We start from the raw sequence: 12,764 nt of genomic DNA on the forward strand, positions 1-12,764 counted from the left end.
TGGACCCTTGCCCTAGGGCATAGATGACAGGCAACGACGGGTTTAGCTGGGCAGCCTGAGCAGCGGATCCAAGTGCCATCTCTGCTGGAGGAAGCCCCGTCTGTGTGCCAGCACTGCCACATTGGAACGACATGCCTCCTTACACTTGATCACACATGTTGACACTTGGGTGCGCTTAAGTGCATTAATGACTAAAACGATGCCTTTCACCTGGCTCCCTTCTTTTTTTCCTCCACTCTGCACGGCTGCTGGGTTTTCTGCACATGTTACTGTAAACTTGTGAGCACTTCGTTAGCCAGGGCCAGCCACAGAACACCCTTAATATTTAAGAAATGAAGGAGGGTTTTTTGTTATGGGCCATGCTGCTCCAGTGCCAGACATGTCCTCATCTCAGGTGAGAGATCTTTCTGCCTCTCACTGAAGAGACCTCAGACAGGATAAAGATGCAGCAATATATTTGTCAGAACCATCTTTCCAAATGAAAAAAATGCTTCACCCTGGCACTACGCCACACACAGGGCAATTGATGATTTCTGCACCATCCTTTGTTGCAGCAGAGGTGGCCACACAAAGAGGCCACACAGTCTGGATTCCATTACTGTTCCAACGGCAGCCCCAGCCCCAGCAAACACCCCCTGCCTGGGTGCAAGGGATGAAGGTGCTGGCTGACAAATCACACATAGGTACATGAGCATGAACAGCCCTTGCTCTTACAGTAACCTCTGTGAATGTCAAGCCCAGAAAACCTCTGGCATCCCCAGCATGGAACCCCAACTGCAGCTGCTGTAGACCCAGCAACAGCGCCTCATAGTCTACAATGGTGTTTCCTGGCTTTGGTCTCTATCAGAGCCTGTTCCTAATCCTAAATTTGCAAACAGCCATGTATTCCTCCTCCTCCTCTGAATTTAAACACCCACATTGAAAACCAGAGACCCAATAGGTAAAAACTCTTCCCTACTGTGAAAACAGATCACAGAAAAAACTTGTGGTTTTGCAGTCCATAAAGAACGTTCAGGCAGGCAGACTCAACACGATGGGTATGTGCCTACAGCACTTTTAATTTTTAATTATTGTTAGTCATAATTATCTGACTGCGTCTGAATGAAACCCAGCAATATGGCTGGAATAGATTTTGGTAGTCTTGTAATTTATTAGCTTTGTAACTACTAATAATTAAAATTTAACAATACTCCAAGCACCATAGCAACATTTTTTTAAGAAACGCTAGCCAAATCTGCTAGGATAACTGACTAGGTCATTTTCACAACTTTAAAGGAGGACTAACATTTTAAAAATCTAAAAAGTAAAAAAATAAAAGATAAAAGTACAAAAGAAGGAAAAATAAGTAACAGACTCTTAAAAGCCTATCAACAAGCAAAATGCAAAGATAAAAAAATCTTTTTTAAATAAAAAAAAAAGGATGTTACTTGCAGGAAACTAATTCTACACATGATTTTGTGTGTGCTTTGTATGAAATTTAGAAAGAGGTCATGGTATGTTTCCAGTAAGAAGCTCTTGGTGTTAGCCATCTAAGTCACATGTAAGTCCTGAAATACAGTAAAAGTTACATCAAGTGAAAGCCCTGCCTTGAAATAGAGGCACATTTCAGGTCCCGTTTGTCCTGCCATCCACACAGTCTCAGGGAAAAACATTTTCTGCAACTTCATCAAGATACTACGGAATTGCCTTTCTCTCACTGCCTGAACGGACACTGGAGCCCAGAAACACTGAGATACTGCATTGTTGCAAGCACATAGGGCTGGTTCTACTTAAGTAAGCTTTCTTATACACCCAGAAAGTAGGTAAAGCCCATTTTTCAAATAGGAGCTGGAGATACGGCTGAGTACAGACTTAAAATTGCTTAAGTCTTTCTTCAGTGCTCCATTGATGGTGAAGTGAGCCCTTGGACTCAGCCCTGCAGACTCGCCTGCAGGCAGGTAGTTCCCAGCCATGCCAAGAGGCTCTCATTCTCCTCCATGCTTCAGGGGACACTGCTGTACCCAGATGGCCCCAAGGACCAGTGGCATGAGCAGCTGGAGATGTTGCTCCCCATTGCCCCCCACTCCCAGGGAGGCCAGGTACAGAGCAGCTTTTTTGTGTCCCCCACTGGGTCACATCTGACTGTGGGGCAGCTCACCGTGGTGCCCCCTTGCCTGGGCAGGTCACAGTCCTCTACAGGAGGCACATCTAACATCAAGCTGACATTAAAAGCAGACTTAAAAAGAGAAAACCTGCTTAGGGCTTGATCTGCTGTAATCAGCAGAAAGAATCCCAAGGACTTTGATGTGGACCAAATCAAGCCCCTGGAGGACATTCATGGTAAATCATTATTAATATAATGAGTGCAATTTCTGTGCAGCAGCTCATGCCTGTTTATGGATATATGAAAATTGCTAGCTTTTCACATAAAATAAAATGAGACGGGAGACAGACCACAGTGTTAGCCAATGGGCCATAGTAGCCACTCTCCTTCTGATATGTGTACATTTAAAAAACTGGGCATTTTAAATGACAGCACATTCCTCCAGTGAAGCTCTCTTAATTTAGTGGTTTGACATATCTCCAAATCTGAGCAGAAAAGAAAGCCCTTTATTCATAGCAGGCAATAAAACACCTGAACACCTGTGCTAGGAAAGACCTGGCAGGTACCCTGCTCCCTTGGTACCTGGATTATTTGCGCATTGTTTATTATATCCCTTGCCTTAGTTTTCATCAATTGTAATCATTTAGGAGGAAACAGTATGATTAACAGTACACAAGCAAACAGCAGGAATTAATCCTTTAAATACAAATACTTCACTGGTTATGTGATGGCTCCTTGGAAAAGCAGTGTGGCAAAAGAGTATGCACAAAAATCCTCCTCAAGCTTTCTCTGGAAACCACTCCTCAGTCGCAATTTGCTTAATACAATTCTTGATACAATGCAAGCAACTGAGGAGGGATCCCTCCTTGCTGTGAATCACACCACAAATATAACTCTCAGCACCCATTATGTGTCATCATTTCTGACCCATCTTCAGGGTTGGCAGGGTTCCCTACTACATTTTAAATAGCAAAGATCAAAATTTCACTTGTCAGAGGGCAAGCTCATCTCCCCCATCTGAGCGCCCATGGCTCCAGCTGCCTCCAAGGAGCTGGACCAGCAGCTCCCAGCCCAGTTCTTGGAGATGGGGATCTGTTTGGAAGGGCTCCTTCTGCCCTACATGTAAGGAAACCCCAACCCTCCACCTCTGCACTTGTTTCAGTGAGCATGTTTCAGTAGGGGGAATGAAATGCCATAGCCTCAGTGTTTTATATATTAGCTACAAATTCAGTCTTTTTCCAGGAGAATTTCATGATGTTCGTAGCTCTCAATTGTACAAAGTGAGGATGTGAAAAACACAGAGCTGCCAGCCTTTCCTCTTCTGCCCTAAGGGTGTGTGGGGTTATCACACATACTCTTTCCTTTATATTTCATACTTTATCTTACCATGTTTTCTTTCCTTATTTCCAGTGAGATAATGTAAGCAGTTAAATAGCATTCTGTTTTCTTTTCTTGTGGCAATATCATCAAAGTAACGTCACTGACTCATTGCTCCAGATTCTCACCAAATTTCCCACCGTTTATAAAGCAAGCTCAGTTCCTCAGAGTGTTCCTAAGCCTCGCTTTTACAGCTCCATCAGATGGTATAAACTTCAAAGCATAAACCTATATTAAAATACAACTACTAGTTCAGCAGCATAAGAGGGTTTGATCACTTCCAGAGCATTAAGCTACCAAAGCAGTATCTGCACCAGGCACTAGAAGTACATTTACAGCAGCATTTACAGTTTCTCATCACATGGCACACATGATGTTTACCCTCTTTAAAAATTGTTCAAAAAACTGCAGGGCTAGCTCATGCCAGCCCATGACATCTCTGAAAGTCACCTTTTCCCTTTGCTGCCTGTCATTTTCCCCACCTTCCTTGTTTTTCCTGCTTTTTGACAAGCACCCTACCCTGAATTTCTTCTTGAAATAGTTGAATGCTCATTTTTGTTGCGTTTTCAGTAGTTTCACTTAAAAATACAAAGAAGGAAAAGAACGTGTACATTCAAATTTTGATACCAGTTATTTCATGCCAGTAGGAAAGCAAATTCAGAACTGAACAGTCAAATTCATCAGGCAGAACCCCTTGATGGAGGGTGACTTGCCCACATAAGAATAATTGCACAGCTAAAGACAAAGAAAGGTTTATGCAGATTTAACCCTAAGTAGCAGTTGAACAATTGCTTCACTAAAATAATACTAAATCTTCATTACTCAACAAAAATATAACCAACAGGTGAGGATTTAGAGCAGGCAGCTTACACACCAGAAACTAATGAGATAATCATGCCAAAGCAGACTGGTTCAAAAGTCTTAAGCATTTCTAACTGATTTATACACCCATTTTGTGTCCTCCTTGGCTCTAATATTTGCATTAGTAATTTCCCTGGCATAAAGTAAACACACATTTCTGAGTCACTACTGAAATAAAGGCTAAAACTCTGCAGCTAAGTATTGAATTTTCATTCACCCAACATCATTCAAAACAACTCATGTAATTATTATGAATTATTATAAGCAGAAAAATTTTGAGTACAGAAAAATCCTGCATAAAACCTGAAAAATTACAATCCTAATTTATATTATTAAAGCTGACATTTGCAGCAATTGTGCAATGCACAAAACTTCAGAATTGAAGCACTATGTAATTAAAATTGGTAATTGCAAAAAACAGGTCGCTTAGACTATAATTTAACCAGGTTCTCTTTATTTGATCATCTGATTTTAAAGGTTAATGCAGTGGCCTAGGAAGCCAGTGTGCCCATTTTAATTGTACTGGCATTTTGACCAAACACCACTTTAAGGGAGATATGGGACGTATAATCAAAGCTGTCTTTGCAAGCCACTGCTGCCTTCATAAAACGTACATAGTGAGAACACACAAACCCAAAATCTGCTGACTTTATTAAAATATTAACAAGGTATAGTTAAAACTTTTGTACACTTATGCAAATCAGGTCACTAGAACAAGAGAAAGAAGAGATCCCCTGGGAGGAAAAAAAATAAAATCAACAAAGTGAAAAGATCAGCCATCCTTCCACAGCATGACAGCACAACACAAGAGGCAGCAGCTTGGGAATTCAGCAAGATAAATAAAAACCCTCCAAAGTTTAAGTAAATTATGGTTTATAAAGCTAATAGATTCAAATGGGCATATGGTACCCTTCTATAAAAGGACTGCCTTTCCCAGGGGATGGGAGTGGTGATTTTGGTGGCCCTGCTGCACAGGTGAGATAGGTGTGAGCAGGCCAGCCAAGGTAGGCAACTCCCCACGAGCTCTGTGGCAGGGCAGGCTCTGGTGTTCCACTGCCCAAAAGGTACCATGCACACACACCACGGAGGTTCAGTGTCTGTGGGTTTAGCACTATTTAGGGTATTGGTGTGATTTAACCCCCAGCCTCACTGCCATGGTTCCAAGGAGGCCTCTGGGGCCAGGGCCCCGAGCAGCAGCATGCCCAGGTCAGGGTCCAGCCCCTCCAGAAGGATTTGTGCCCTGGGAATGGGTGTGGGCCAAGCACTGGCTCTGTGGAGGCTACAACTGCTGTGGCTGCAGCCCCCAGCGCTGCCAGGGAAAGTAGTGTGTAAGGCCTGGTGTGCAGAGCCACAGCCTGGCAATGTGCTACTGCCTTGGAGGAGCCTCTGCTTGAGCATCATGTCGAGCTGCACCCACGCTTTGCTCTCATACCTCAGTAGGGAAAATTCCTTTACTTATGATTTAGCAGCACGGAAGGGGATGGGGCAGCTACCATTCGCTGAGTCTTTGTATGTTAATCAGTCCCTAAATTATTAATAGAGGAAAAGAAATTATTTACAAGGTGTTTGACGTAGACATGTAAGAATGTAGCAACACTACTGTCAAGAGAAATACTCATAAATCATGATATCTGTCTTGTCTTATTTATTTATTTGTTCCAGCCATGCTCAGAGACCCTTTTCTCCTCCAGGCACCCAGGGAGGCAGGAGGAGACTGAGAGACTGTTTAAGGGCAGAAGAAACCATACCAAGGTTAGGCACCTTTTCTAAATGCTGCACAAGGGTGATGGTTACACAGAGAAATCAACAGCTTTAGCTTTGTTTTTACTCCTGATGTAAACATACCTGAAGTTCTGTTTGAAAGAAGAACTTCTGTGGGCACTGGGAACAGTCATAAATTTTGTCTTCCTGCCCATGGACTGCAAAGATATGCTGCTGCAGTTTGTTTGCCTGTACAAAAACTGAAACAACACAGTACAGTTAGTTAAGATTGCTTCATATAAGGCACCTCGTCTTGAACTGCACTTCAGAGTCTTTGCAATTGTAACAGGTCCAAGGATATCTGCTAGAGAAGTGCTGATACACTTGGTTCGGCAGAATTTCCTTACAAGTAGTCAATTTAGAGTCTCCAGGCTGACAGTCAGCTTACTTCTAAAAGACTCTACATCCTGTATGGATTTTTGATATTTCACATAAAGCTAACACTGCCCACAGGTAACTGGAAGAACTCAGTCATCAGACCAAAGAGAGGACGTCACTGCTCCCGCGGGGAGCCCTGGGCCCATGGCAAGTGCATCAGATGCATTTTTAATGCAGGACAACTGGGCCAGGAGAGGCCTTGATGGCTGGTATGAAATGCCCAGAACAGCATTTCTGGCAGAAATGTGAATCTGAAAGGGCAGGCTCGCCACAATTTTTAGATCTTTAAAATAGGTTGTCCATTCAATAAGAAAAAGGTTATTGTTTAACATCACAAATATCACAGCATCTGCATTATGATTCTGGATTGACAATTATTCTGACTTCATCAAGGGAAATTTTGAAGTGGAACATATTAAACCACACCTTTAGCTGGTTAAAAAATATTTCTGATTTCATTTTTGTCTCACTTTACATGAATCTGTACATGAAAAAGGCTTCTTCCTTCTGCAGAATTTGACACATGCACCCAGAATTTTTTACAGCATATTGCAGAAAGGATAAATTACCTCCCAGCTTGCACAATAACAAGTTTCTCAAATCGTGGGCCTAACCCTAAAGAACACAGGTTCACCTTATTCCCATCAAAGTTCAAGGAATTGCAGGTGCTACCATTCCCCTTTTCTGACAACAGGTCCACAGTGGTATCTGCATGATCCTTATCTCTCATACAGATTGGAAATGTAAATGTTAACTACTGTGTTGAAGACAGTATAAAAGGCAGCCTTTTCATGCACCCTGCAGAACCTGGAAAAGCAAGATCACCCATGATCATTTGCACTGATGAGACAGCTTAAATGATCTACACAGAAGGAATACCTAGGAGGCTTTCAGAGAGGAGTTAGAAATGTGCCACCATAAGAAAACTGGGCTTGAAGAAACCTCTGAGACAGCAGCTGGCAAAATCATAGAGCTGTACAATTTGGTCATATCAAACCTTTACTCTCCTTTACTCAGCACTGTGAGCAGACCACGAACCACCTGGTCTTTAGAGAGTCCTTGCTCAGGTGAATAAGGGCTTGCAAGAGACAGTCCATCCTTTGCAAGTCCCACACTTGGAAACACATAGCACCTTCGAGCCACAAGGCATGATGTAAATGTTTGGAATTGTGGGGGCCATGCAGAGCCCACTGCACGTGGCAGTGCTGCTTGGTGTCAAACGCCACAGAGCTGCTCGTCAGAGCAAGCCCCAGCTTTGGACAGAGGATATTTGAATGTTTCCAAGCACAGTATTTCTTTTTCCCAGGGAAAGGAATACAGTATTTTACAAATCCCCTGAGTGTCATTTCTGGATCTAGCCATGCACGCTGAGGCTTGTCTTGGCCTCCCTGTCTTACCTGTGAAACAAACAGGGCATTTGAATGTGCCTCCCATCCCCTCAAAGCTGTGCTCAATCAGGTGACACAGGAGCTTTGCCGGAGAGTCAAACATCTGGTTACACAGCTTGCACTCATGATTGATGCCTTCCTCTGCAAGGTTCAAATGATACAACTTGTTAGTGACACAGCAGATTAGCGTCGGGGAGGCAGCAGCAGTCGGTGGGGAACGCCTGTGCCGGCACACAGGGCCCCCAGGACCCCCAGCCACTGCCCCTGCCCCAGCCCCAGCCCCAGAGCAGGACAAGCTGCCGGCGTTCAGGGGTGCAGCCCCCCACATTTCGGCTGCGCTGAAAGCGGCTCCGCGCCTGATCCGCCGGGAACCCACGCGGGGCTCCCAGGCTCCCGACAACGCGGCACAACCCTGCCACAAAGGGAGAGCAGCCCTGCTCTGGGTACAGATTATTAAAGAGTCAAACAGCATCTAAAATTACTTTAATAGTGTGAATTCAACCACCAACACTGACAGAAGACTGAAGTGATGTCTTCACCTCAGAGTACACTGCAAACATACAGGAGAGGAAGGAACGGTTGGAGAATAGCAGGAGCTGAGAGCAGAGTGTCTGTGTAAATTTTTGTATCTCTTGGCTTTTTACAAGGCGAAGAGAGACCACTGAAGGTATTTAAATGTAATTTGAAAGTGTAATTTCCTTGTCATATATCTTAAGTACTGAATACACAGGGTCCATTTTAAATGCCTCTATATTCTAACTGAACTCAGTGAAGTAACAATAATTATTGCTCTTGGTTCAAGCCTACCACTTTCATAAGATTATATGTTTCTCTGTTCACTGAAGTCTGTGGTTCTGGGTGCAGCTGAGCCTTTTTTTGAGGAACTGAAGCCATGTTAAAACAATTTTCACACATAAAACTAAACAATCCTTTGGTTTTCTTGAAGGGAGGGAGAGAGTCAGAATTTTAGGAAACATAACATACAATTTAAAAAAATCAAAAAACACCTAAAATTTTTAACACTGTGGCTGGTTTCTGCAAATACTTCCTGAAAATGTGTCTTTCCTTCACTGTGGCAGCACATGAATTTCTCATGAAAACATATTTTAAAAACTAAATAAATTCTTTTTTTTGTTCTACACTCAGCTTTATTTTTACATCCTCAAATATCAATGACTATTAATTTTCAGTTCCAAGATCGCTAAGAAACAACTATATTACTCCTTTAACTAATTCTTGCCAAATACATTTGGATCTTATGAAGAACGTGAGTCCTCAGAAGCACAGTCTTACAGTTGCTTCAAATTAGCTTTTTCTATCTTTAAAGGGCTAAACAGAAGGAAGGTATTGCTTCCTATGAAGCATTTGGTACTATCAGGATCCCAAAGCCCCTGCATAAGGCTTGGACAGTGGAGAGCTGCCCATGCTGCCTCGAGGCCGGGTGGGCTCTGAAACCCGTGTGGCAGTGGGTGCTCACGGTGAGTGCTGGCACTGGAGCTGGGTGGGGAAGGGGGAAGCGGCATGGGGAGAAGTAAACAGGTGGGTTGGGAAGGAGATAAAAAGAGAAAAGGAAAGAGCCAGGAACAGAAAGATGAAAGGGCTGGTAGCTCCATGGCAGCAGCTCTATGAATTCCCCAAGGAGCCACAACCAGGGACTGGGATATTTCTAGGACGCCATGAGGTTTGCAATGCTCTGCTTGTGCAGCCTCCACGGGCGGGCATGTTGCCCTCTCTAATGCATAGGTTTCCATGCCAGGCCCTCTCCCCTCACTGTGGCCTCAGGCTGGATTCTCCCATCAGACCCTTGCCTGAAAAGTTCTGGCTTTGTGTGAATTTTGCAACCTACTCCACAGGGGAGAAGAAGTGGGGAAGGGACATGAGCCTCATGCTGAGCGTGCCCAGCCACACCGCTGTGTACAGCAACCAAATGCTGCAATAAACCCACAGAGGACAAAGCAGGAACTGGGGGGAAAGGAACAAATGCTTTCTACGAATAAATCAGAGAAATCATGTTTGACATTAATTTTCTACCCTCTACATACTGGGTATTTGGAAAAGAGTGATTCATGTACAGCCTATGGTCCTGTGTGAGCACGTGTGTTCATAAATACAGATAGACGCATACTGATGACTAGACAGCTGCTCCTTTTCCAGCAGAAATATCTATAATTTGAGTAAAACTAAAAAAAAAAAACCAAAAACAAACAATGCTCAGCATTTCAGTTAAAGTATATTCTTACAGGCTTGGTATGTTTAATTAGGCAACAGAGATTGTGTATTTTCTTGGCTGATCCCTGCAGTATTTTAAATAGTTAAACCCATAACAAACAAACTAAAACTAGAATGAAAAATAATAAAACATAATGGGTTCCTGCAGATCTGGAAATTTATCCCACTCGAGGCAAGACCTTTTGATTTGCAAATCCACTTCTGAATTATAAGGCCTTCTCCTCACCGGTGGGGGTTTTTATTCCACTCCCACAGGAGTCCATTATGTATTTCTTGTGTCTATAAAACCATCCAGAAAGAAAAAAAGGGGGAAAAAGTACCATGGTTAGCATGACAAACGTTTCTCTTTTCATGCATGTGTATTCAAAATATGAAAATGCCCAAAGATATAGATAGAATAGCTGCTATAATCACTCTCTCCTCTATGGCATTTTACAGTATATTATTTTACACAGAAACACAGCACATGCATAGGGATACTCAGTCACCTTTGGACAATAACTTCCTTGAATTATATAAGATCATATAGGTACATGCAAGGAGGCTTTTTGACAATGCGGTGTGACAGTCAAATGCGTGGTGCTGGGCACTAGCAACAGCAAACATATCATCCTTTCCCTCATTCTTATTCGCCTTTTTTTTTTCTAGCACGACAAGCATCTATGAGAGACCTACATAACTCAAGTGAATTATGCAGCCCCTCTCATTTGTAAAATAAAATGCAGATTTTTACAGTTTGTTATTCTAGATCTTCTCCCATGTCTTCATAAGTGTATCTGTGGAGGGATCAGTTGATTACAGGACTAAACGAGCAATGCACGGCAAACAGGAATCTTGGGTTTCTTGCCTTTTTTTTTCTGAGCTCAAAATAATAAGCATTAATTTTACACTTCATTTCTCCAAAAAATAATAGGATGTGCTCTTGTTTAAAACAAGCAGGCCTGCTGGATTCTGTCAGGCTGAAACTATGTCAGGCCAAAAGAGGAACAGAGCGCTTTGTGTAAAAGTATCATGGGGAGATGATAGTATCCTGTAATGTTTTCAGTACCTACTTTTGTCTCCAAAAGCATTTGATCCCTGGCAGACACATACTTATTTCCATACTGGTCTTGAGGGAAGCCAGTAGGAATGAGAGCTGATTATCTGAATCCTGAAGGTGAAACCTGGGTGGTGCCCACTGATGTCAAAGGCAGGCATTTGTATAAATTTGGAGGTACATAATTTACTGCCTGTTAGTGAGGATTAGTGGGTTGTGCAGACCCAGCTGAACTGCGGTGGCAGAGCACGTCGCTCATTGTTCCCAAGTTCGGGTGCGTGTGCAGGATAGTTTTAAATATGTTGATAGGGTGTTTAGTAGCACTTGTGCTGCCATCCTGCCCATTTTAGAGTGGGAATATGCTTCTCCATAAAGCTATTTCTGCTGCAGCAATGTGCATTTAATACATATTACAATGAGTCTCTAAGCCTCTAAGAGAACCAACACCAGCAGCCTCCTGGCGAGGATGCAGTATAATTAATAATGCTGTATTAAACCCATTTACTGTATCAGCTGCATTTCTAATTATAACTATATTAATGGCAATGTAAAAGTACACGTTAACACTGTCATGTACCAACACGTTATGACAACAGCAAATAGGAGATTTGAACAGCAAAAATCAAGATGGCATTGTCTTTACTGTTAAAACTTCTCTCTTCAACTTGATTTAATAAAGCAAATATTTTCCCTTATGGAATAACTACAATAGCCCTAATTTGAGAGATCATGTAAGACAATCTGATGCTCATTGCTGACAACAACATGTACATCCCACACTATAGCTTCCCAGACCAGTATAATTCTACTCTACTGCAGCAAATCGAGGCAATAAAGAATTTCTTTCCTGTATTCAGATGTTTACATCCACGAGTTAACTGTGCTTTTAATGAACTTTGAAACACTGTGATTCAGTGTAACAAAGCATTAATATACTGTGTTCACAGAGAACCTTCTCCTGTCCATTAGATCATAAATTTGGTAGAATTAAATGGGCCATGTGCTCTAATTATGGTAGAAATAAATAGAAATTGGAATGAACACAGGGAAATAAAATGAAAACTGCATGGAACTATTCTGTTTATGCAATTCATTTCCCAGTAAATAAGTAATCAAAGGGAAAAATTTATAATGTAAGAAAAGAAGCAGCTTCCCCAGCATTTTTTCCCATTTGGCTGTGAAGGAGCAAGGGGCTGGAACCAGGATAGCAGGACAGTGATGGACACCCCCTCCAAAAACAAAGCCTGTAGAGAACCACTTTGACCCTTCATCTGCCTGGCACCACTCCACCGCTGGTTTTCATTAAAAACAATCCAAGGGTGGAAGTAAAACCCAGGTCTGAGAACACGTTGTAACTGCTCCAAGGGGATGGCAAATCTGCAGATGCTCACACCAGATGAAGACTACGTCTGCTGTACAGTCGACATTTCCTCATTGCCATTGCTGCCTAAGCCCATGACCTGCTACAAAAACCATTTGGAGCACATTGCATTTTTGCAATTAATCCCAGAGGATGCAGCAGAGCCCCTCCCTTGCCGGCGGGGCAGCTGCGGGGTGAGGAGGTGCCGCGCTCTGGCCTGGCACGGGCCAGCGGCACTGAATCGCTGCGCAGCGTGGGCACCCTGGCCATTAGGCAGCCTGGGCGGCGAAA

At 42.9% G+C, this 12,764-nt stretch overlaps 1 protein-coding gene across 3 annotated transcripts in view; it reads right to left on the reverse strand.

Moving 5' to 3' along the window:
- Nucleotides 1-12,764, reverse strand: part of ZNF423 (zinc finger protein 423) — a 228,491-nt gene that overhangs the window by 15,069 nt on the left and 200,658 nt on the right. For all 3 annotated transcript variants that reach the window (XM_082289946.1, XM_082289945.1, XM_082289947.1), the window contains 2 exons: nt 7,858-7,989; nt 6,167-6,282 (listed from right to left, as the gene is read on the reverse strand). In XM_082289946.1, coding sequence (XP_082146072.1) covers nt 6,167-6,282; nt 7,858-7,989 — 248 coding nt within the window. The remainder of the gene's footprint in view (nt 1-6,166; nt 6,283-7,857; nt 7,990-12,764) is intronic.

Source organism: Coloeus monedula (assembly GCF_965178545.1).
Source record: "Coloeus monedula genome assembly, chromosome: 13".
NCBI lineage: Eukaryota > Metazoa > Chordata > Aves > Passeriformes > Corvidae > Coloeus > Coloeus monedula.